The 27669-nt window shown below is 33.7% G+C and overlaps 1 protein-coding gene across 16 annotated transcripts in view; it reads right to left on the bottom strand.

Annotated features, from left to right (window-relative positions):
* Window positions 1-27669, bottom strand: part of DLG1 (discs large MAGUK scaffold protein 1) — a 295326-nt gene that overhangs the window by 119218 nt on the left and 148439 nt on the right. For 15 of the 16 annotated variants that reach the window (XM_036849845.1, XM_036849854.1, XM_036849855.1 and 12 more), the window contains 3 exons: window positions 15827-15880; window positions 3185-3235; window positions 545-669 (listed from right to left, as the gene is read on the bottom strand). In XM_036849845.1, coding sequence (XP_036705740.1) covers window positions 545-669; window positions 3185-3235; window positions 15827-15880 — 230 coding nt within the window. The remainder of the gene's footprint in view (window positions 1-544; window positions 670-3184; window positions 3236-15826; window positions 15881-27669) is intronic. The other variant, XM_036849847.1, reaches the window with a different exon arrangement.

Here is a 27669-nt window from a genome sequence, read left to right as displayed (position 1 = left end):
AAAGTGCCACAATCTATGGTCTAAGGAAACAACAAAGTATGCTAATGATATTTTCTGAAATGGAACACTACATTTAAACAAAAGACCAATGTTACTTACATTTATTCAATTTAGAAAATAGATTAATTTATTTAAAGTTTGCATAATCTTTACTACTCTTTGTGGTCTGGGATACCAACTCAGATATATATGATTCCCTGTACCTTAAATAAGCATATACATGTTTCCCACCCAGAAAATAACACATTTTGTGAAGGTATTTGAACATACAATAGGAAATCTATGATTTCTATAAATTTGCTCAGAAATATTTAAACAAATTTATTATTCAAAATGCTTAACTTCTAAGATAAAATTGAATTCCTAATTGAAAACAGGGAAAATGCTTAAAGCACAATTATCTCATTCATTCATTTGATATCTGAGCATCTACCTTATGTTAGTTATTATGATAGTGTTCATTTGTATTTATTCATTGTTCAGTTTGCCTCAAGAAAAAGATACAAAGAAGATTTGGTATCACAACATAAAGTGCAAAACATACCGCAATCTTCCATCTTGGGCAGCTGCTCCCCCTGCAATTATTTTGGTAATGAAAATACTTGAGTCATCTCCAATGTGTGGGTTGTCTGTACCTCCTGCAATGCTGAAACCAAGCCCTGAATTTCCCTGGGGATAGAGGGGAAAAAAATTGACACTGAATAATAATTATCTTTATTGATAGGTTCCCGTCATTATAGGACCTAGAAACTGTACTAACATAGGGAACACACACATAAAGGCATATGTATAGGAAATATGATTTTAAATTAAGAAATATAAGGAAAGCTCTTTTTTCTCTATGAATTCAGAGGTATTACTGCTGAAAAGGTGAGGCTGATGATGTACTGAGTACTTCTGGAGTCTGGTCTACAATTCTTTCTTTAAAATTATGTGCAGTTTGTCCTTGGAGAGGTGTCACTATTAGGTCTCTTTCTTTTAGACTGCATCTTGCTCATGTTTGGTAAGGCAAATTGCTCCCAAGAGAAAAACAATGAAGTGATCCTTCTGCTGCTGTTATTTCCGAGTAGGTAATACCAATATATTATTTCAGCCTTTTTAAAAAGGGGTACTGGGTGGTGCTTTTCTTCTGCTAACTTTGCCATCAGCTTATTTTAAAATGACCAAATTGTATGAGCTAAGTAACACTGCCATCATCCTTGATGTGTTTAACCAAGACACCTGACCAGCAAAAGGCATTTTTTAATACTGAAAGTCCAACTGGAGAACTTAACATTGGTGTACTTTCTTGACAGCAGTCAATTTTGCCAAAGTAGCATTACTTCTTATTTTATTTACGTACTGGATTTCTGAATAATATTTTCTTTGAAGAAAGGGTTCTACTGCTACAAAAAGCAAAACTGATCTAAGCAAAGGTATTAAACGTTTATTTTTGCAAGAACGTTCTAACTTTGGTTTTCAGGCAACTCAAATAAGTGGGTATATTTGGATCTATTACTAAACTGTTTGCATTAAATAGCTTAAAATTTCACTAGACTATGACATGTCCTAAAATTCTATTTTAATAAAAAAAATTTTTCAGTCTAAACTCTTCAAGAGTTACTAGAGTATCAATAATAGTATCAATAGGTTGTATGGGGCTACCAAGTTAATCAGGTATTCGAGTTCTTTTTTATTTGCTTTTAAAAAAATTCAGATATAATTACAAATAACTTTGTGTAAGTTTAAGGTGTACAACATGTTGATTTGATACATTTATATAGTACAATATGATTACCACCTTAGCTTTATTTAGCTAACACCTCTATGAGGTCACATAATTGCCATTTATTTTTTGTGGTGAGAACATTTAAGATCTAGTCTCTTAGCAAATCTGAAGATTACAATACAGTATTGTTGATTATATTCACTACCTGTGCATTAGATCTCTGGAATTTATTCATCTTCTAGTTGCAAGTTTGTATACTTTAACAACATCTCCCCAATTCCTGGTACTCAAGCTCTTTAATCAGTGAAAAATACAATGTACAGTTCTGACTAAATAAAGGAATTTAAAAGGTACTGGGAAAAGATGAAAAGATGAATAAGATAAAAAGTTAGGACTATATGTCAAGAAATCTCAATAAAGCTGGGAAAAAACCAACAAAATGCCACATTAAAATGTGTACAATACATTAATACTCTATTTACTTGTAGGACTCAGTCATCCATGTCACTTGAACAGGTGGCCCAAATTTAGGTAAATAGGCAATAAAAATCTATTATCCCTCTGAGGTCTATTTCTACTCAGTTTATTCTGGCTTCAAACATAAACAAATCTAATTATCTAGGATTTTAAATACACAGACATTCAGTTACTTAGAAAATTCACTTATGCAGAGCACTTCATTTCCCAAAAATGCTGGTCAGACAAGGTGGCACTGCTAAAATACAGTATCAATTGAATGCAGATATTCTTAAGGGGAAAATACATCAAGAAAATTTACACATCTGAATCGTATCCTTAAGTTATTTTCTGACTGGGGGAATGCATAAGAAGTTTTCAATAAGGTCTTTTCCATTAAATCTATGGTTATTATCTTGCTGGGAAACAAAACTGATACAATGACCATATTACTAGGATATTAAATACTTATTTAAAATAAATATTTTATTATGTGAAAGATAAATAATAAAATTTAAAACTGAGAAAAATCTGAGAAACTGTCAGTCTAGAGGAGCACAAGGAGACATCATAACTAAATGTAATGTGGTATTCCAGATGGGATCCTGGAAGAGAAAAACATAAAAAGTAAGGAAATCCAAATAAAGTACAGACTTTAGTTAATAATAATGTATCACTATTGATTCATTAGCTGAAAAAAATGTATTCTAGTAATGCAAAGATGTTAATAATAGGTGAAACTGAGTCCAGGGTAAATGGAAACTCTCTGTACTACTATTCTGTAAATCTAAAACTATGTTAAATAAAAAGTTTATTTTAAAAAAAAGGTTATTAAAGAAAAGCAGCGTGTTCTGAAACTGCCATGGCTAATTTTATATGTGGACTCATTAAAGAAACTAATATTATATGGTTCTGAAAGGTGATCTTCCTTGGATCCTATATTAAAGAGCAGTATATTTAAAGAGTTGTTTAAAGCAACAGGTTTATGCATAAAAACTTAAGATAATTAATAGTTTTTACCCTTTCAAGTGTGATTTCTTCATATTCATAATCTGCATCAGTGCCATTAACCTAATGGGGGAAAAAAGAAGTAGCACAGAAATTTAGAGTGTGAAATTCAAAATGGCAAGACAATTTTTGCATGATTTCTTAATGAAAACCTGTTAAATGTGATAGTAATCAAATAATATAGCTTGATTTTAACAGTTTTAGGGAAGATTTTCAAGGAATGGAACAGTAGAAATGTGATTAATGAGTTGACACTCATGATATTGTGACTTTCAAATACAGAAAGGGTACATTCAGCTTTTAATACTTACTGAACTCTTGACTCTCTTCTCTGCCTTGATCCACACATCTAATCAGCTGCCAATTCTTACTGACTTAAATATTTCATTTTTTCCTGAAAACCATCACCCCTTCATTTTCATTTCTATTACCCTGCTTCAAAAGCCTTTGTTAACTCATCTGGACTACTGCAAGTGTAATCTACCTAGTCTCTTAGATTACTATTCTCCATTGCTCAAATCATTCTAATGTGTTTTACATAGATGGATCTTTATGGAGCCCATGTATAATAACATACTTGCTCCAAAATTCTCAAAAACTCTCATACAAGGCTCTGTATGAACTGACCCCAATCTATCACTCAACTTCATTCTAACACGTTTCTCACCTCTTCATGAGCCTTATATACCATCACACTTGAATGACATGCTCCTTCCTTTACATATCCTGCAAGTTTCTCCCTCCACATCTGTTACTTTATTGCTTCCTCTGTCAAATTTCAGTTACATATTTCATGTCCAACTTTGATTCACCATTCACACTCTTGCTTACATCATCCAGACCAAGCACTTTCTCTCATTCCTTCTAATTTATTCCATATCTCCTCCTGGAAGAAGTAATTCCCGTAGCAAAGGCCACTGGTGAAGGGTGAATAGTCCTTGGAATCAGATTAGCTGGGACTCAAATCATTGCTTTAACATTTCTGGTGATACAAAGCTGGGCAAAATACCCAATCTAATAAGTCAAATAGGGATTGTGATAAACTTCATCTCTAGATGCATCCCATCTTCCATCCAAAGTGCTCTTTTGCAATATGATTGAACCATCCTACCATCAACAGATGTTATCTACTTCCCCTTCCCTCGGATCTAGGCAGGTTCTAGATGACCTCTGTTAAAAAGAATGTGGCACAAATGCTTTGTGGTTTTTGAATCTAGGTCACGTGATGCCTTGTAGTGTTTGCCTTTGTCTTAGAATGCACTTTCTTAGAATCCAGAAGCTATAATGTGAGGAAGTTCAAAGATCCTATGAGGAGATTCAAATGAAGGAGCATCAAGACCCCTGGCCAAAAGCCCCAGCTGCACCTCTAACCAGCAACTAGCACTAACTGCCAGCCATGGTCAATGAGGCTATTTTGGATCTTCCAGTCTTTTCCAGTGCCCCAGCCAGGATCATGTAAAACAGAACTATCCAGTTAACCCAGAAAATCATGAGAAATAATGAATTATTTTTAAAGCCACTAAGTTTCAGGGTGGTTTGTTATACAGCAATAGTATAATGAAACAAAAGAATAATGAAATCTATGTAAGGTACTCTGTTTTCTTCACCATACTATAAGAAAGCAACCCCTAATTCAGGTCCAATGCAGGAGCTAGGGTTTTTTTTCCTGAGGATTTTTGAAACTCATCTCTACTACTTTTTTGGGTTCTTAATTCTTACGGTTCTAATGGATTCAAACCCAATTGCTACTTTGTTGCATCTTCTTTTTCAACTGAAGATATTTTCTTCTTGTTTTTGAAATTACGTTATACATATGTGTGTATACACACACATATACACATACATATATATACAAACATATATACATACACACAATATGTATGTGTATATATATATATATATAAATCTATGATTTATATGCCTATAGAGTGCAGGAGGGTTATACATATGCATATCCTGCCAACTTGACTGGAAGTTCTTTTTTATGAGTAAATATAAAATCTGTATCTGCAGCTATACAACTCTTCTTATTCTAAAGGTTATTTGTATCATCTATATTTTTTCGTGCTCGGACTTGCTAAAAGTCTATCAGTCTTTATCAAAGAAGTACTTTTAACATCACTGATTTATTACATTCTATGCTATTACTTTCTGCTTTTTTTTTTTTATCAATTCTTTACTCTTTCCTTAGGCCCTTTTTAAAGCTTCTTGAGTTGAATGTGCAATTCATTTATGCTTATTACTTTTTCTATTTTTAAAAACACCCATTAAAGTTAATAAATTTTCCTTGGCACATGGCTTTGGCCAAATCCCCAAATTGCTATATTGGGCTCTATTTTTGTTCATTTGTTTATTTCTTATTAGCCTGAAATTTTATTCTGGAAAATATTTCCAAGTCAGTATACTTACACAGTCCTTTTGGTGGTAATATGTAATATAGTATAAATTTTTGTGTTGTGAGCTTATGGACTTCTGCTTTAAGGAATTTGAGATTTTCACCATTAAGCCTTCTCAAAAGGTAGGTACTCCCAGCTCTACCCACCACCAGTCCCTCCCATCAGGAAACCTGCACAAGCCTCTTAGATAGCCTCATCCACCAGAGGACAGACAGCAGAAGCAAGAACTATAATCCTGAAGCCTGTGGAACAAAAACCATATTCACAGAAAGATAGAAGAGATGAAAAGGCAGAGGGCTATGTACCAGATGAAGGAACAAGATAAATCCCCAGAAAAACAACTAAATGAAGTAGAGATAGGCAACCTTCCAGAAAAAGAATTCAGAATAATGATAGTGAAGATGATCCAGGACCTCGGAAAAACAATGGAGGCAAAGATCGAGAAGATGTAAGAAATGCTTAACAAAGACCTAGAAGAATTAAAGAACAAACAAACAGAGATGAACAATACAGTAACTGAAATGAAAACTACACTAGAAGGAATCAATAGCAGAATAACTGAGGCAGAAGAACGGATAAGTGACCTGGAAGACAGAATGGTGGAATTCACTGCTGCAGAACAAAGAAAAAAGAATGAAAAGAAATGAAGACAGCCTAAGAGACCTCTGGGACAACATTAAATGCAACAATAGTCACATTATAGGGGTCCCAGAAGGAGAAGAGAGAGAGAAAGGAACCAAGAAAATATTTTAAGAGATTATAGTTGAAAACTTCCCTAACATGGGAAAGGAAATAGCCATGCAAGTCCAGGAAACGCAGCGAGTCCCATACAGGATAAACCCAAGGAGAAACACGCCGAGACACGTAGTAATCAAACTGACAAAAATTAAAGACAAAGAAAAATTATTGAAAGCAGCAAGGGAAAAACGACAAATAACATACAAGGGAACTCCCATAAGGATAACAGCTGATTTCTCAGCAGAAACTCTACAAGACAGAAGGGAGTGGCATGATATACTTAATTAAAGTGATGAAATGGAAGAACCTACAACCAAGATTGCCTACCCGGCAAGGATCTCATTCAGATTCGATGGAGAAATCTAAAGCTTTACAGACAAGCAAAAGCTAAGAGAATTCAGCACCACCAAACCAGCTCTACAACAAATGTTAAAGGAACTTCTCTAAGTGGGAAACACAACAGAAGAAAAGGACCTACAAACCCAAAACAATTAAGAAAATGGTCATAGAAACATACATATCGATAATTACCTTAAACATGAATGGATTAAATGCTCCAACCAAAAGACACAGGCTTGCTGAATGGATACAAAAACAAGACCCATATATATGCTGTCTACAAGAGACCCACTTCAGACCTAGGGACACATACAGACTGAAAGTGAGGGCATGGAAAAAGATATTCCATGCAAATGGAAATCAAAAGAAAGCTGGAGTAGCAATACTCGTATCAGATAAAATAGACTTTAAAATAAAGAATGTTACAAGAGACAAGGAAGGACACTACATAATAATCAAGGGATCAATCCAAGAAGAAGATATAACAATGATAAATATATATGCACCCAACACAGGAGCACCTCAATACATAAGGCAACTGCTAACAGCTATAAAAGAGGAACTCGACAGTAACACAATAATAGTGGGGGGCTTTAACACCTCAATTACACCAATGGACAGATCATCCAAACAGAAAATTAATAAGGAAAGAGAAGCTTTAAATAACACAATAGACCAGATAGATTTAATTGATATTTATAGGACATTCCATCCAAAAACAGCAGATTACACTTTCTCCTCAAGTGCACATGGAACATTCTCCAGGATAGATCACATCTTGGGTCACAAATCAAGCCTCAGTAAATTTAAGATAACTGAAATCATATCAAGCATCTTTTCTGACCACAACGCTATGAGATTAGAAATGAATTACAGGGGAAAAAACATAAAAAACACAAACACATGGAGGCTAAACAATACATTACTGAATAATCAAGATATCACTGAAGAAATCAAAGAGGAAATCAAAAAATACCCAGAGAAAAATGACAATGAAAACACGATGATCCAAAACCTATGGGATGCAGCAAAAGCAGTTCTAAGAGGGAAGTTTATAGCTATACAAGCCTACTTCAAGAAACAAGAAAAATCTCAAATAAATAATCTAACCTTACACCTAAAGGAATTAGAGAAAGAAGAACAAACAAAACCCAAAGTTAGCAGAAGGAAAGAAATCATAAAGATCAGAGCAGAAATAAATGAAATAGAAACAAAGAAGACAATAGCAAAGATCAATAAAACTAAAAGCTGGTTCTTTGAGAAGATAAACTAAATTGATAAACCATTAGCCAGACTCATCAAGAAAAAGAGGGAGAGGACTCAAATCAATAAAATTAGAAATGAAAAAGGAGAAGTTACCAAGACACCACAGAAATACAAAGTATCCTAAGAGACTACTACAAGCAACTCTATGCCAACAAAATGAACAACCTGGAAGAAATGGACCAATTCTTAGAAAGGTATAACCTTCCAAGACTGAACCAGGAAGAAATAGAAAATATGAACAGACCAATCACAAGTAATGAAATTGAAACTGTGATTAAAAATCTTCCAACAAACAAAAGTCCAAAACGAGATGGCTTCTCAGGTGAATTCTATCAAACATTTAGAGAAGAGCTAACACCCATCCTTCTCAAACTCTTCCAAAAAATTGCAGAGGAAGGAACACTCCCAAACTCATTCTATGAGGCCACCATCACCCTGATACCAAAACCAGACAAAGATACTACAAAAAAGGAAAATTACAGACCAATATCACTGATGAATATAGATGCAAAAATCCTCAACAACATACTAGCAAACAGAATCCAACAACACATTAAGAGGATCATACACCATGATCAGGTGGGATTTACCCCAGGGATGCAAGGATTCTTCAGTATACACAAATCGATCGATCTGATACACCATATTAACAAACTGAATTAGAAAAACCATATGATCATCTCAATAGCTGCAGAGAAAGCTTTTGACAAAATTCAACACCCATTTATGATGAAAACTCTCCAGGAGGTGGGCATAGAGGGAACATAACTCAACATAAAAAGACCATATATGACAAAACCACAGCAAACATCATTCTCAATGGTGAAAAACTGAAAGCATTTTCTCTAAGATCAGGAACAAGACAAGGATGTCCACACTCACCGTTATTATTCAACATAGTTTTGGAAATCCTAGCCATGGCAATCAGAGAAGAAAAAGAAATAAAAGGAATACAAATTGGAAAAGAAGAAGTAAAACTGTCACTGTTTGCAGATGACATGATACTATACATAGAGAATCCTAAAGATGCCACCAGAAAACTACTAGAGCTAATCAATGAATTTGGTAAAGTTGCAGGATACAAAATTAATGCACAGAAATCTCTTGCATTCCTATACACTAATGATGAAAAATCTGAAAGAGAAATTAAGGAAACACTCCCATTTATCACTGCAACAAAAAGAATAAAACACCTAGGAATAAACCTTCCTAGGGAGACAAAAGACCTGTATGCAGAAAACTATCAGACACTGAAGAAAGAAATTAAAGATGATACCAACAGATGGAGAGATATACCATGTCCGTGGATTGGAAGAATCAATATTGTGAAAATGACTATACTACCCAAAGCAATATACAGATTCAATGCAATCCCTATCAAATTACCAATGGCATTTTTTATGGAACTAGGACAAAAAAACCTTAAAATTTGTATGGAGACACAAAAGACCCCGAATAGCCAACGCAGTCTTGAGGGAAAAAACAGAGCTGCAGAAATCAGACTCCCTGACTTCAGACTATACTACAAAGCTACAGTAATCAAGACAATATGGTACTGGCACAAAAACAGAAACATAGATCAATGGAATAAGATAAAAAGCCCAGAGGTAAACCCACGCACCTACGGACAACTAATCTATGAAAAAGGATGCAAGGATATACAATGGAGAAAAGACAGTCTCTTCAACAAGTGGTGCTGGGAAAACTGGACAGCTACATGTAAGAGAATGAAATTAGAACACTCCCTAACACCATGCACAAAAATAAACTCAAAATGGATTAGAGACCTAAATGTAAGACCGGACACTATAAAACTCTTAGAGGAAAACATAGGAAGAACACTCTCTGACATAAATCACAGCAAGATGTTTTTTGATCCACCTCCTAGAGTAATAGAAATAAAAACAAAAATAAACAAATGGGACCTAATGAAACTTAAAAGCTTTTGCACAGCAAAGGAAACCATAAACAAGATGAAAAGACAACCCTCAGAATGGGAGAAAATATTTGCAAATGAATCAATGGACAAAGGATTAATCTCCAAAATATATGAACAGCTCATGCAGCTCGATATTAAAAAAACAAACAACCCAATCCAAAAATGGGCAGAAGACCTAAATAGACATTTCTCCAAAGAAGACATACAGATGGCCAAGAAGCACATGAAAAGCTGCTCAACATCACTAATTATTAGAGAAATGCAAATCAAAACTACAATGAGGTATTACCTAACACCAGTTAGAATGGGCATCATCAGAAAATCTACAAACAACAAATGCTGGAGAGGGTGTGGAGAAAAGGGAACCCTCTTGCACTGTTGGTGGGAATGTAAACTGATACAGCCACTATGGAGAACAGTATGGAGGTTCCTTAAAAAACTAAAAAAAGAATTACCATATGATCTATTAATCCCACTACTGGGCATACACCCAGAGAAAACCACAATTCAAAAAGACACATGCACCCCAATGTTCACTGCAGCACTCTTTACAATAGCCAGATCATGGAAGCAACCTAAATGCCCATCGACAGATGAATGGATAAGGAAGATGTGGCACATATATACAATGGAATATTACTCAGCCATAAAAAGGAACGAAATTGGGTCATTTGTTGAAACGTGGATGGATCCAGAAACTGTCACACAGAGTGAAGTAAGTCAGAAAGAGAAAAACAAATATCGTATATTAATGCACATATGTGGAACTCAGAAAAATGGTACAGATGAACTGGTTTTCAGGGCAGAAATTAAGACACAGATGTAGAGAACAAACGTGTGGACACCAATGGGGGGAAAGCCGCGGCGGGGGGGGTGTGGGTGGTGTTGTGATGAATTGGGAGATTGGGATTGACATGTATACACTGATGTGTATACAAATTGATGACTGATAAGAACCTGCTGTATTTAAAAAAAAAAAAAAAAAAGGTAGGTACTTAGTAAACGTCCTTGATGCTTCACTTAATGCCAAGTCATGATGTGTTGATATCTGGTGAGGATTCCAGGTAGCACAGAGTGATTTTAGAAAGGTAAAATGTGAGACGGCCATATGAACCCCAGATGACTTTATTCCTATACCCTTAATAACTTGAAACTGTCTGATAATTTCATGTACAGACACAATTCAATAACATCATTAAACACATTCAAACTGGGCTTCTAAATGCCAAGAATACATTATCAAAACCACAAATTACTCTACAAGTACCACTTCATTAACAGTAAAGGTACAAAAAAATAATGTTGGTGTAATATTTTCAAAAGCTATATGGTTTCCAGCAAAACTACAAAATGCTTGATTTGCTTAGTCTTCTTTTTATAATAGCTTTACAAAATGTGGCTTCCAACAGGAAAGAAATGCTTGGCTAATGGGTTTATCACTCTCAATTAACAGGATAAGGTGAGAGGTAAGCTGGGTATAAAATGAGAGAAGAGAGATCAATCTTTAGACAACGTAATATTTTACTGACAAAATATTTGGTTTTTTTCCCCCCTTAAAAACAGAATAGATTTAGAATACTTCTTGAGAACTGTCATTGCTAGTACTTCCTAGGTTTTGAATTTAGTCCTATTAACAAAATGGGATTGTGTATCAGGGGCGGGGGTGAAAGCTGGAGAAGAAACTAGAAGTGGATTGGAGCCTGATTGTGAAAGGTCTTGAATGCTTTCCTGATGAATGAGAAATATTCTTGAAAGTTTTGGAGCATCAAGTAGGTTTAATAGATTTTCCAGAAAAAGAATTGTGGCAGTATGGAACAGAAATGGAGAGAAATAGGAGAAAAGTAAATTGGTAAAGAAGTTATGGCAATAATTTGGGTAAAAGGAAGAAATTCCAAAGACACTTAAGAATCGGTGGTAAATTTCTAAATATTAAAAACAATCTTAATATTAACGGGGAAAAAGTCCCATAAAGTCATAAGTAAGAACAACTACTCTATAATAAACCTGACCAGGAAAAAAAATCAGATTATATAACATATAGCAAAGATGAGTTGTATTCCACTGATCTAATATGGTTTGGGACCAGAACTATGCTGCTTTAATTAAATAGTGTTTTATTATCTGCAGGGAAATCCCCCCAAATTACTTTTATTTAAAATTTTATTTGGTTATTTTTGAGTTTTTAACTTTGCTACATCAACACTGTCCAAAAGAAGTTTCTGTGATGATGGAAGTGTAAAATAATCTGCCTTTTCCAATAGAGGAGTTACTTACCCACACATGGTTACTGAGTGCTTGAAATGTGACTACTGAAACAGAGAAACTATATTTTAAATATTATTGAATTTTGATCAATATAAATTAAATACCAACACATGGCCAGTGGCTTACTATTTTGGAAGATGCAGCTCTAGATGAATCATTAAGTCTAGCTCCATCCCTCCAAAACACATGTACATATTCTCTTTTTTCTCTCCTCCTCCTTTTAAGTATTAATACCAATTAATACTTAAAACTGAGTATAATACATCATACTTTATGGTAAAAGACTGAAAGCTTTCTCCCAAGGATCAGGAACAAAACAAGAATGTTTGCTCTGCAACTTCTATAAAACATTTTAAGGGAGGTTCTAGCCACGGCAATTAGGCAAGAAAAATAAATAAAAGGCATCTTTACTGGAAAGGAAGAAGTAAAACTATCTTTTTAGATGACATGATCTTATATAGAAAATCCAAAGGAATCTACATGAAAAAAACCATTAGAGCTAATAAATGAGTTCAGTAACATTGCAGGTAGAGGATCAATACTCCCAAATCCATTATATACCCATATGTTAGCAATGAAAAATCCATAAATGAAATTAAGAAAACAATTTCATTTATAATAGCATTAAAAGAATAAAAATACACAGGAATAAATTTAACAAAAGAAGTGTAAGACATGTACACTGAAAATTATAAAACATTGGTAACAAAATTAAAGATGTAAGTGAATGGAAAGACAGTCTGTGTTCATGGACTGAGAGACATAATGTTGATAAAATGACAATAATCCCCAGGTACTATATGCCAATGTTTACCACAGCATTATTTACAACAGGCAAAAGGTGGAAACAACCAAAGAGTCCATCAAGAGAAGGATGAATAAACAAAACGTGGTGTGTGGGTGTGTGTGTGTGTGTGTGTATGTATATATATATATATATATATATACACACATACATATATATAAAATGAAAAATAATTCAGCCATAAAAAGGAATGACATTCTGACACATGCTACAACATAGATGAACCTTGAAAACATTATGCTAAGTGAAAGAAGCCAGATACAAAAGGCCACATATTGTATGATTCTATTTATATGAACAGTCCAGAAAAGACAAAGCCGCAGTGACAGAAAATAGATTAGTGGTTGCCAGGGGCTGAGGTAAGGGCAGAATGGGGAGTGATTGCTAATGGGTACAGGGTTTCCTTACAAGGTGATGAAAATGTTCTGGAATTTGAAAGTGGTGGTGACAGCACAACATTGTGAATAGACTAAAACCACTGAATCGTATACTTTAAAAGGGTAGATTTTGTGTTACGTGTCTCAACATAAAATTTTTTAAGGTGAAGAAGTTGAAAAAGGTGAGGTATAACATAAATTCAAGTTGAAACAATGAGTTAATACATTTTAAACATTATGCTAACAAAAGATCAAAAAGTTTATTAACACACCATGCTAGTGACAGTATGGGGTAAAAACAGTAATAATTTTTGTTGAAGTATAAATGGATATAACTCTGTGAAGTACAATTTGGCAATAATGATCAAATCTAAAAATTGACATACCCTTTGAGCAATCTATGTATCAATATATAAATATACTCTGATTATATAATTGCATATATACACAAAAATATCTATACAAAAATTATCAGTGGGGGCATTGATTTTTATTTGGTAAAAGTTTGAAAACAACACATATATGCTTGTACATGCACAGAATGTTTACAGAAGGATATATATATATTATATATATATAAATTACTTAATTTTAGAAAGCATGGCGACAACAATCAGGAAAAAAAGTGTTATAAAGCAATAGCTGCAAGTTTTCTTATTTTTATTCATCAATACATAGCTAGTATTAAATGATCAGGACTTAACAAAGGAATAACAGATAAGTTTATAAACCATTCTGGAGTATATTTTAAATTTCAGAATTAAATTAAAAACCTGCAAAGAATAGTTACTAAACATTTTACACAGTGTTCTTCAAGTATGATAAAGTACCACACTCTGAAAAATCTTGCTTAAGGAATTGGAATTTATCTTATATCCTTACGTACAGAAAAGGTTTAATAAAGCAGGCCCAAGGGTGCTATCACTAGAAGGGTCTTAGCAGGTATTTGAGAAATTGATTTTGGGAGTGTTCCCACCATTCCCTAACTGAAAGGGTTGCTTACTGTGGCTAGACTTTGCAAAGACAATGCACTTTATGCTGAACACCTGTTTTCCTTCTGGGAGCTTGGAAATTTGGTATGCGCTGGACAAAGGGTGCCTATGTGACCAACCACCAATAAATAACTTTGCGCTGCGTCCATAATGGGTTTCCCTGGGCAGAAAAACTGCATACATGTTGCTACATTTTCACTGCTAGGTGAAAAGAGTGCTCTGTGGATCCCTCTGGGGAGGAAGAAAGTAGAAGGAAATCTAAACATGGATTCTTCTAGACATATAGCCTTATAATCTGACTGTAGATCCTGACTTATCACATAGCTGTAATAAATCTTAGCCATAGGTACAACATGCTGAGCCTTGTGAATCCTTCCAGCAAATTTCTCACCGTGGGTAGTGAATGGTTTTCAAGACTCCCAACATACCCTGCTTTAGCAGGAAAAGTACTTTATGAATAATATGTCATACAAACTTAAAATTAATACAACTTTTACTCTAAGTTTGCTGCTTGTATGCTAATCCTGTTTTTAATTTGTTGACATTTCCCCTAAAATGCATGTGTATTTATTTTCTTTGTTGATATCATTTTATCTGTTAGTTCTTACATATTAACCTTTCAGTTGAAAGGGTTTTAAAATAAAAATATTTAATCACTGATTCTGTCCTTAAGCAAAACATATGTCAACAAAAAGAACAAGTGAGGGAGAAAGAAATGTGAAGAAGAAAATATTGACAAAAGTACAAACAAAATTCTGCTTAAGTATTCTTTATCCATGTGAAAGGTGACTGACTGAAAAGAGTATTTTTGGTTTGTATTAAGTATTATTATTTGAAGTTTTCAAAAATTCCCCCAAATTTGACATACCCATATAAATATAAACGGAAGATAAAGCCAAATATAATGTTTTAAAAGTATAGACTGAAATCAACTATAGTTAAAAAATGGGAGAAAAAGATTTTTACAACCTATTAGATTATGCACCATTTGCTTTTTTTAAAATGCGCAAGCACAACTTCTACTTACACATCTCCGAAGATATTTTAGTTGGGGTGAAAAATGTTAGATTCTGCTGTTCTGGCTATTTATCTTTAGGAGAAAGAAGGCTTTTTAACAAAAGAAGTTTAGAGAGAAGCACTAATCAATTTAAAGTTATAAAGTTATAACTAATTATTTTAATATGTGAACACCTATAAACCTGGTCACTAAAAATCTAGTCACTCAATTAGACTTCAAAAATGACTCTCTGAATATATGGCATTGTGTAAATGACCATTGGTCAGAGACAGCGAAAGTTATTCATTTTAATTTAAAAATAAAATTTCTTATTTCAACATTTCTGCTTTGCAAGAGTATAGAAAAAGAACAACCAAAGAAGGACGGTACTGCTTCATTTACTTTAACAATTACAGCTTAGTGATAGAACATTGTAAGTACAATGTATTAGAGAAAATAATGCTGTGATTTTTGTATCTATATCAAAACCTACAAAAGAAAAAATAGAATTATTTAAATATGGCAATGAATGGAACTTACATAAGTCGATGTTTCCAAGCTATCTGTGTTGACCAGTACTGGAGGAGGATTTGCCTTAGAGAAAGAATTGTAAATGTGTTAGGCTTAACAGGAAAATTGACACATTACATAATAATGTTCACAAATGTTAGAAGCATATGAAAGATTTGCTATTTCTTAAAGTATAATTTTATATGAACTTTACATATGTTAAACTATGTAGCCAGTTTCTAGCACCAATGGAAAGATTTAGGTATAGGCAGTTGTTATAATTGCTTTTGAGAAATAAGTTCTTATTTCTGCTAAAACAGACACAATTTTCTTAAGATTTGCAAAGAAGTTCACCAGCCTTCTCAAAAAATCCACAAATATTCTCTAGCATAACAAACAACTCTTCCGAATAGCTTAGAAATCATTTGCTTTTCTAGTCTCAAGGATCCCATGAAGATTCCAATCATTTTATCACCCAGAAAAAAAATTCTGTCCCACACTGAACTGTGTTTAAACACTGGAATAAAAAAAAAAAAAAAAGCCATACAAAGAAATCAATCGCAAACTTTTAGAATACTGGAAACACACTCAACGTAAAAGACCTCAATTGTTATCAACTGCAATTACTGCTTTCCATGTGTTATTCTAGACCACTCACAGAATAACTAGTGGTCAAAAAACCCCACAAAAAAACAAAAAAAAACCCACAAAAAAACAAAAACAAAAAAGCCAAGTAGAATAACATAGGTCTAATTAAGTTTGGAATGAGAAAAGCTTGGCTTTCTGCTTAAGTTGAAAAGTGTTTATTATGTAGGTGCAATAAAATTTAAAGAATAAAATGCAATTAATACCAAATGAAAAACAGACCAGAATATACTAGAAAACTGATGTGATTCCTCTTAAAATTATCTTTCTTCTGCATATTTAAGAGTATAAAATTACCAAGTCAAATGACATCTACAGAGAATCAAAAAGATGACTATCCTTTAAATAAATTTTAAGAGATGTGTTTAAACATTCACAGTTCTTCTACTCTAACTAAAGAATTACAAAAAAAGGTTGTATGAAAGAAACATAATACACAAAATAACCGTTTTCTTCCAAGTGTATGGGCTTTTCTAAAAGGTGAATGAATATTCAGCGTTCAAATGTTTTACATTATTTTCAGCAAAGTACTAGATCTGGATGATCATATGATAAAATGCTTAAAGACAACACCATTGCATGCTTAAATAATTGTACAGTATGCATCTCAGCTACATGAAGCAGCAAGTTAAAAATAAGTAGGGACAAGGATTTACTGTACAGCACAGGGAACTATATTCAGTATCTTGTAATAACCTATAATGGAAAATAATCTGAAAAAATGTATATAACTGAATCACTTTGCTGTACACCTGAAACAATAAAAAAATACCCTGAAAAAAACAAACAAACAAAATGAGTAGGGAATACTTTATTAAATATAAACATGATACTAACTACTTTATGTGTAGTCCTACCTTTGACTACAATAGTCTGTTTTCGAATGATTCAGTGAAAAGCAAACCTAATAGGTAAAAATACTATTTGTGAGAATGATATTTAAGCAAAGCTAGTCAACTAACAGACATTTGAGATTTTATGAACATTTGAAATTATTCATTTCCCAATGAGTACTGACAATTCTCAAATTGATATTTTAATTCATTAAAAAATTAATGGTACTTCACCTTTTTTGCTTAAGAAATTACAGAGGAGGGCAAGAAAGAACAAGGCTATTTAAAGTTACAAAAGAAGTTACATTCTTCAAAAATTATGGCAAGAAAACCATTTGGTTCTCTCTGCTCATTTATTACCAAAAATATAGTGGAAAAAGTTGTTTATTACCAAAATCTAACTTATACCAAAATTATCACAACACTAGCTGTTCATGATCACCAACTCATCATCACTGTAGGTAAGTTATCTTTTGATTCTAGTCATATAAAAAGTCTAACTGATATTGAAATACATACAAACCAAACTATATAAAGGGTTAAATTTACTTCAAAATAAAATAATGACAATGAGAGATCAGGAGAAGGAGGGGCTATGGATCATATAAGAGTACATGAATTGAGGATTGTTGTAGTTGGGTGATGAGTATACATGGGAGTTCACTGTACTACTCCCTTTATGTCTGAGCATTTTTGAAGTTTTTCATAATATACAGCAAAACAATTATATTGAGTCAAGTACTCAGTTTGTAAGAGGTTAATAACTAATACAGTTGTGAAATATAGGTTAGAGTTGCTATTAAGAGATTAGCATTCCCATCATAAAATTAATTTCAATTTTAAAGTTCAGTTCTGAATAAAGAATAATACAGACTAGTAAAAATAATTTGTAATTTTGACTTAATGAATATGATTAGATAATTAATATAGGTACAATAAGTTTATTTGTAGATGTATCTTAGAATTAATGAGTGAATGATCACACCTGAAGGGAAAGCATGGGAATAAAGGACTTGAAATTGAACAAAAACTGGGAATGTTCACAATGAGGATTAAGCAAGAATTTCATTCAAAACTAATGTCAAGATAAGACAACCTAGCAATTTGAAAAAGACATATCACAAAATATAGTCTAAAATAAGCCTACGTAAATGAAGCTCAAGAGGCATGATTTGACGGCCTCAAGTTTAAGCCGCCTAAAATAATGATAAAAATATTTAAGACTGTGTTAGCAGGTAGAGAATTAAAACATTACCTTAAAATTTACCCTTACTAACTTGAGATTTTCTAAATTCTTATATTATAGAATACAAAAATGGTATCTGACAAAGTAGTACTCCATTCCTCTCAAATTTGGAGGTGGTGGGAATGAGGTAGCACAATGGGCTTGGAGGGTATGATATACAACTCAGAAAGACACAATAACCTAGCACCAAAGCCAGAACAGGTACTTCTGAAGGAAGAGATAGAGAAAAATTTGGCCATGGAATTTGCTACTTTCAGATAGCTGAAGTAGAGAGCACTAAAATAAAAAACAGTAGCAAATCTGGATAGTTTAAGACCTCAGGATCTGTATCTAGGACAGGGGATAGCAGAATAGGTAACATGAAATTATCAGCTTTGCTTAGGGAGGAAATCAAACAACAGCAACAAGACTTGAGAATAATCTATGTGAAAGTTACTTCAAATGAAGAAAAAAAACCCTTCCCTGCACCTCACTTTAAGTGACACTTATCAAAAGACATGGTTCTAGATCTCTCTCTACCCTCACTCTACCATTCAATGACTTTGAATATACAGATAAATCACAAGTATTATTGAAACTTATTTTTTCCATCTGTAAAGAGACATACCTTTACCCAAGAGGACTGTGTGAGGACTTAGTGAAGTAATATAAAAAAAAATGTGTTGTAAACCACAGAAACCTATTGCTAATCCATTATTATTTACTAACAATATATACCATTGTGTATGTTTCAACTTAGACAATAATGAAGTCCTATAATTCACTTAGAAATGGGGGGTATGGGGCTTCCCTGGTGGTGCAGTGGTTGGGAGTCTGCCTGCCAATGCAGGGGACGCGGGTTCGAGCCCTGGTCTGGGAAGATCCCACATGCCGCGGAGCAACTAGGCCCGTGAGCCACAGTTACTGAGCCTGCGCGTCTGGAGCCTGTGCTCCGCAACAAGAGAGGCCGCGATAGTGAGAGGCCCGCGCACCGCGATGAAGAGTGGCCCCCGCTTGCCACAACTAGAGAAAGCCCTCGCAGAGAAACGAAGACCCAACACAACCATAAATAAAATAAATAAATAAATAATTTAAAAAAAAAAAAAAAAAAAAAAAAGAAATGGGGGGTGATTAGTAAGGGGGCAGGGATATACCAGAAAGAGAAACTTAACAAACCCCTAAAGAATATGACCCATGAATTAATAACAAGACTTAAGAAACATAATTTTGCTCATCCAACTTTTACTATTTTATTTCATTAATAAAGGGCCTCATAGGGTCTGCTGCTGTTAACACACTGCAGCATCCTTACACACTTTCAGAGCACAATATTACATCTTAAAAATTTTGTGTTAAACTAATTCTAAGATCCAGTTATTTAAAAACAGGCCAAAATTAGGAGTTTAGAAAATGCTTTTATGCTGTATACTATATTTCTCCTTCTTAGCATGTATCAAAGTTTCATTATATTATTGGCTTAGTGTCTCTTTCTCCCCTACTAAATTATAAAAAAAATGTTTTTCAAACACAGAACTCACAAACCCCAGAGAATACATCTTGGCTTCTAATTTGAGACACACTGCATTAAAAGTTAAACGTTATCACTTCAGTGATCACTGTAAGTTAAAGTGATTGTAAAAACAAATAGGGTGAATTCTGGGAAGATGGCAACACAAGAAGTCCCACAATTTTGTCTCTCCACCTAGATAACAACTGCACTGGCAAAAACGCAACTGCCAGTGTGATGTAACTATTTTGGAATTCTAGTCTATTGAAGGCTTACAACTTCCAGGGTAAGTATTCTATGGCAAACTGTGGTTAATCCAGTCAATTTCAGTTCTTAGCACAGTAGCAGCTACCCAACTCCCACCCCTCTTAAGTGTTCCTGGAGCAGCTGGCACAAAGCCTGCACAAACCGGGGTGGGGATGGGGGTGGGCAGCAAAAAAACACCCTGTCCTCCAAATATAGGGAATCTGTGCTCTTACTGCTGCTTCTGATCATGGAGGTGCAAAGAGGCAGTGGCCATTGTTGCTGAACCTCCCCCAATTGATGTAAATCTCTCTCTCTCTGACTGAAGTGACTCCCAAGAGATTTAAAGGGCAAGTGTCTCCTTCCACAATTTCATTTTTCTCTTTTTCCCCTTTTGAGAGCCAGACATTGAAGATTAGAATATTCAAAAGCAACCACATATATGAGGGAAATTAGAAAATCACTGCGTATGCCTGGGGAAGGTACAGGCATAGAAAAAATCTGCGAAGATCTTAAAGTTATACCATAGGCTGATTTTTAGCACAGAGGTAGCCTACAGCAATCAAAAAACCAAAAAACAAAAAACCCAGCAAACCCTAGGAAAGGGCAGAATCAGGTTTCCAGAGAAATCATAAGATTCAAACGTCCAATTTTCAACAACAAAAAAATCACAAGGCATGCAAAGAAACAGGAACATATGGTCCATTCAAAGGAGAGAGAGAGAGGAAAAAAGAAACTGTCTCTGAAAAAGAGCTGGTGGCATATCTATTAGACAAAGGATTTAAAACAACCACCTTAAAGATATCCAAAGAACTAAAAGACAAGGTGGACAAAGTCAAGAAAATGATGTATGAACTAAATGGAGATAAGAGATAGAAAACCTAAAGAGAAACCAAAAGGAAATTCTGAAGCTGAAAAGTACAATAACTGAAATGAAAAATTCACTAGAGCAGACTGGAACACGCAGAAGAATCAGCAAACTTGAAGACAGGACGACGTAAATTATTAAGTCTGAAAACAGAAAGACTGAAGAAAAGTGACCAGAGTCTAAGAGACTTGTGGGCCATCATTAAGTGGACCAACACACACATTGTGGGAGTCCAAGAAAAAGAAGAGAGAGATAAAAGGGCAGAGAAAATATCTGAAGAAATAATGGCTAAAATATTCCCAAATTTGATGAAAGACATGAATATAAACATCCAAGAAGCTCAACAAACTCAAGGTAGGATTAACTCAAAGAGATTCACACTCAGACACATTATAATCAAACTCCTGGAAGACAACGACAGGGAGAATTTTGAAAGCAGCATTAAAAAGTGACTCAATATACAAGGGATCCTCAATAATATTAATAGATTTTTCACCAGAATTCTGGAAGTCAGGAAGCAGTGGGCTGGTATATTCAAAGTGCTAACAGAAAAACACTGCCAACCAAGAACCTTGTATCCGGCAAAATTATCCTTCAAATATGAGGGAGAAATTAAGACATTCCCAGATAAACAAAAGCTGAAGGAGATCCTTACCAATAGACTGGCCCTGAAAGGAATGCTAAAGGGAATCCTGCAGGTTGAAATGAAAGGACACAGGATAGCAACTTGAGGTGTTTGGAGAAATAAAGATCTTGGTAAGGATAAATACAAAAAAACTCTTATTATTTTAATAGTGTTTTGTAACATCACTTTTTGTTATCTACATGATTTAAGACACTAATATTTTTAAAATTATATTTAAAAAATTAGTCTAAAAGCTACTTCTTAGTACAGAAGTGAAGTCAACATTAGTAAATAACTAAAATCAATTACTAGTCCAGAAGCTAGTATTATAGTAACTTTGCTTTGTAATTCCACATTTGTTTTCTACATAATTTAAAAGATGAATGCATTTAAAAATTGTTAATTTATGTTTTTGTACATACAATGTATAAAGTTATAATTCTGTGACATCAACAACTGAAACGGGTGGGGATGGCACTGTTAAAAGGAACAGAGTTTTTGTATATTGTTGAAGTTAAGCTGGTTTAAATTCAAATTAGAGTGTTATAACTTTGGGATGTTAAATGTAATCCCCATGGTAACCACAGAGGAAATAGCTAAAGAATATACACAAAAGGAAATGGGAAAGGAATTTAAACATTTCACTACCAAAAAATCAACCAAACAAAAAATAAGACACTAATGTAGGAAATAAGGTACAAAAAACCTATAATGAATACAGAAAACAAATAGCAAAATGACAGAAGTCTCTCCTTATCAGTAATTACTTTAAATGTAAATTGATTAAACTCTCCAATTAAAAAAAAAAAACAGCAGAATGGATAAAAACACATGACCCAACTCTATGTTGTCTACAAGAGACTCCGCTGAGATCCAAAGACACAAACAGATTGAAAGTGACAAAGACACAAACAGATTGAAAAAGATATTCCATGCAAATAGTAACCAAAAGATAGTAGGAGTGACTATACTAACATTAGACAAAATAGAATTTAAATTTTAAAAAGTTACAAGAGACAAAGGACATTATATATTAATAAAAGGTTCAAAACAGCAAGAAGATATAACAATTACTAACATTTATGTACCTAGTGACAGACCATCAGAATCTATGAAACAAAAAATGACAGAATTAAAGAGAATAGACAGTTCTACAATAATAGTTGGAGATTTCAATGCCCACTCAAAATAATGTGTAAAATAACCAGACAAAAGATAAGTATGGAAAAAGATGACTTAAACGACACAATAAACCATCCTGACCTGACATATTTAGAACATTCTGTCCAACAACAGGATACATTCTTCTCAAGTGCACTTGGGTCATTTTCCAGAATATACCATATATTAGGCCACAAATTAAGTCTCAATAGATTTAGAAAGTCATCATACAAAGTATCTTTTATGGCCAAAATGGATGAAGATAGTAAGCAATAATAGAAGCAAACTAGAAAATTCACCAAGCTGTGGAAATTAAACAACATACTCTTAACCACTGAATCAAAGAAGAAGTAGAAAAGCAAACTGGAAAAGACATAAAGAGATGAATGAAAATGAAAACACAACATACCAAAGCTTATGAGACACAGCAAAAGCAGTGGTAAGGGGTAAGTTTACAACTACACGTTTACCTTAAAAAACAAGAAAGACCTCAAGTCAACAAACTGAACTTTACAAATTAAGGAACTAGAAAAAGAAGAACAAACTAAACCCAAAGTTAGTACAAGGAAGGAAATAATAAAAATTAGAGCAGAGATAAGTAAAATAGAGAATAGAAAAATGATAGAGAAAAAAGACCAACAGTTGTTTTTTGAAAAGATCAACAAACTGAAAAACTTTTAGTTAGATGGACTAAGGAAAAAAGAGAGAAGACTAAATTACTAAAATCAGAAATGAACATTATTACTAATTCTACAGAAATAAAAAGGACTATAAGAGTATTATGAGCAAATGTAAGCCAACAAATTGGATAACCTACACAAAATGGACAAACTCCTACCAAGGCTGAATCATGGAGAAAATTTAAATAGACTTTATAATTAATAGGAGATTGAATCAGTAATCAAAAATCTCCTGACAAAAGCCCTTGAAATCTGATTGCTTTCCTGGTGAATTCTACCAAACATCTGAAGAACTAACATCAATTTTTCTCAAACCTTGCCCAAAAATTGAAGAGGAAGGTACATTCCCTAATTCATCCTATGAGCCAGCATTACCCTGATACTAAGGTCAAAGGCAAGGACACTATAAGAAAACTGCAGACAAATATCCCTTATGAACATTGATCCAAAATTCTCAACAAAAACTGAATTCAGCATCATATTAAGAAGATTATATACCATGACCAAGTGGGATTTATTCCTGGAATGGAAGGATGATTCAACATATGAAAACTGATCAATGTAATACACCACATCAACAGAATGAAGGAAAAAAACAACACAATCACCTCAATCGATGCAGGAAGTATTTGACAGTATTCAACATTCTTTCATGATAAAAACGTTTAACAAACTAAGAATATAAGGAAATCACCGCAGCATAATAAAGGTCGCATATGAAAAACCTACAGCAAACATCATACTTTCATGGTGAAAGACTGAAAGCTTTCCCTCTAAGATCAGGAACAAGTCAAGCTGGCCCACTTTCACCACTTCTATCCAACACAGTATTAAAAATCAGTCAATTAGACAAATAAGAAAAAAAAATGACATTCAAATGAGAAAGAAGGAAAATTATGTGTCTTCAGATAATATGATCATACATGTAGAAAACCCTAAAGAAACCACACAAAAACCTGTTAGAACTAATAAACTTAGCAAAGTAGCAGGATATGGTCTACACACAAAAATCAGTTGCATTCCTATACACAATCTGGAAAGAAAATTACAAAAACAATTCCATTTACAACAGCATCAAAAAGAATAAAATAATTAGGAATGAACTTAGCCAATGAGGTGAAAGATCTGTGCACTGAAAACTATAACGTTGCTGAAAGAAATTAAAGACAACAGAAATAAATGGAAACACATTCCCTGTTCATGACATCTTAATACTGTTAAGATGTCAATACTACCCAAAGCAATTTACAGATTTCATCCAATCCCAATCAAAATTCCAACGATGTTTTCTGCAGAAATAGAAAAACCCAACCTAAAATTCATATGGAATCTCAAGGGATCTGAATAGACAAAATAATTCTAAAAAGGACAAAGCTGGAGGACTCATACTTTCTCATTTCAAAACTTACTACAAAGCTACAGTACTCAAAAGTATGGTACTGACATAAAGACAGACATATACTGATGGAATTGAATAGAGACTGCAGAAATAAACCCTCACATATAGAGTCAAATTGTTTTCAACAAGGGTGCTAAGACCATTCAATGGGGACAAGATAGTCTTTTCAACAAATGGTGCTGGGAAAACTGGATATCCAAATGCAAAAGACTGAATTTGGACCCTTACTTAACATCATATACAAAAATTAATTTAAAACGGACCCGTGACCTAAATAAAAGACCTAAAAAACTATAAAACTCTAAGAAGAAAACACAGGGTAAAAGCTTCAGGACACTGCATTTGGTAGTGATTCACTGGATATAACACTAAAGGCATAGGCAACAGAAGAAAATATAGACAATTTGGACTTCCTAAAAATTAAAAATTTTGTGCATCAAATGACACCATCCACAAATTAAAAAGGCAACCCACAGAATGGGAGAAAATATTTGCAAATCATATATCTGATAAGGAACTAATATCCAGAATATATAAAGAACTCCTAAAACTCAATTAAAAAAACTGCAATGCAATTCAAAAATGGGTAAAGGACTTCAATAGACATTTCTCCATAGAAGATATGCAAATGGCCAATAAGCACATGAAAAGATGTTCAACATCACTAATCATTTGGGAGCTGCAAATCAAAACTACAATGAGATACCACCTCATACCCATCAGGCTGGCTACTATCATGAAAAGAGAATATAAGGAGTGTTGGTGAGGATGTGGAGAAATTGGAACCATTGTGTTCCGCTGGTGGGAATATACAATGATACAACACTGTGGAAAATAGTATGGTGGTTCCCCTAAAAATTAAAAATTAAGTTACAAAATGATCCAGTTATTCCACTTTCAGGTATACACTCAAAAGAATTGAAAGCAGGGTCTTGAAGAGGTGTCTGTACACCTGTGTTCACAGTAGCATTATTCACAATAGCTAAAATGTGGAAGCAATTCAAGTTGTTCATTGACAGATGAATGGATAAGCAAGGTCTCATATATACATAAAATGGGATATTATTTAGCTTTCAAAAGAAGGGAAATTCTGATGCTACATATGCTACAACACAGGTTAACCTTAAGGACATTATACCAAGTGAAATCAGCTAGCCACAAAAAGACAAACACTGTTATGATTTCACTTCCATGAGGTACTTGAGTCAAAACCACAGACACAGAAAGTAGAATGGTAGTTGCCAGGGCCTGGGGGGTAGGGAGGAATGGGGAATTAAGTGTTTAATGGGTACAGAGTTTCAGTTTTGCAAGGTGAAACAAGTTCTGCAGATGGATGATGGTGATGTTTGCACAGCAATATGAATGTACTTAATACCACTGAACTGTAAACTTAAAAATAGTTAAGGTGGTACGTTTTACATTATGTGTATTTGATCACAATAAAAAAAATGGAAAACAAATATATGACCTCAATCTAATTATTAAAATGCATCAAACACAAATTGCGGGATATTCTACAGAACGACTAGCCTGTTCTCTTGTAAAAGGCCACACACATGAAAGACAGATTGTGTAGCTACTTCAGATTAAAGTAGACTTATGAAAACTAACTGTGGTCTTGGATGGGCCAAAGTACCTGTTTTTGTTTTTCATACAAAAAACATTATTAGCGCAACTGGTAAAACAGAACTACAGTGGGTAGTATTATATTAATGTTAATTTTCTGGTTTAGCTCACTGCACAATGGTAATATTTTTGTTCTTTGGAAAAATATTTAATATTGTAAAGTATTAATATTTAGCGGTAAGAGGGGCATGAATAAAACTTCCTTTTAACTGGTTTACAAAAAATAATATTATACTCAATTACAGAAGAACAGAAATGATAAAGCAGATGTGGCAGGTAAAAATATTAACAACTGGGAGATGTGGGTCAAAGTATATGGAATTTCTTTGTACAATTCCTGCAACTTTCTGTAAGTCTGAAATGATTTGAAAATAATATAAAAACAAACAAACCAACATAAAACCAACAAAAAAACCCAAAACACAAATAGAACAGTGGCACTGCAGTCAGATATTAGTGTGTGGCTTAAAAAGGCTCATCAAGGTAATCCAAGTATACTATTCTATTTAAGATTACTAGTAAAATGAAAATGTATCAAGCCATGCTTTAGATTATACTAATGATCAAATCATTTAAGAGTCAACACTCAGGTGTTCTGTGGAACTTGAATTATCCAGAAGCAACAGGATGTTCTATACTGGTTATACCTCTAACGTAAACTACTCTCAAGTCATGTGGGAGTTATTTGTTAAGTTGTGATTTGCATAAACAGAGAGTAGGCTCCTAGAGGACAAGAACAATGTTACATTCATCTTAGTATCTACATGATTGGAACAATAACAAATAATTGAACAAAAACTAATCCCTCCAAAGCACCTGTTTGCGTGTGAACAGAGACTTTCACACAGACACACAAAATTAGCTATAAAGCATTTTCAACAATACTTTAATTACCCGATAGCTCCTCACAACTGGTAAAAAAGGAGGTCTAAAGAATCTGGTTTTAAAGCAGAGTATGTATTCTGGGTGTATATTTAATAGGCCAGTATCATAGAGATTAAATGATTTTATCTCCAGCAGGAAGAGCTAGCACCTGTTATATAACTACTATGTGCTCAGTT

The sequence above is a fragment of the Balaenoptera musculus genome, chromosome 4, assembly GCF_009873245.2.
Source record: "Balaenoptera musculus isolate JJ_BM4_2016_0621 chromosome 4, mBalMus1.pri.v3, whole genome shotgun sequence".
Classification (NCBI taxonomy): Eukaryota; Metazoa; Chordata; class Mammalia; order Artiodactyla; family Balaenopteridae; genus Balaenoptera; species Balaenoptera musculus.
The sequence above is the reverse complement of the archived record's forward strand: the minus strand, read 5'-3'. Positions and strand labels throughout refer to the sequence as shown.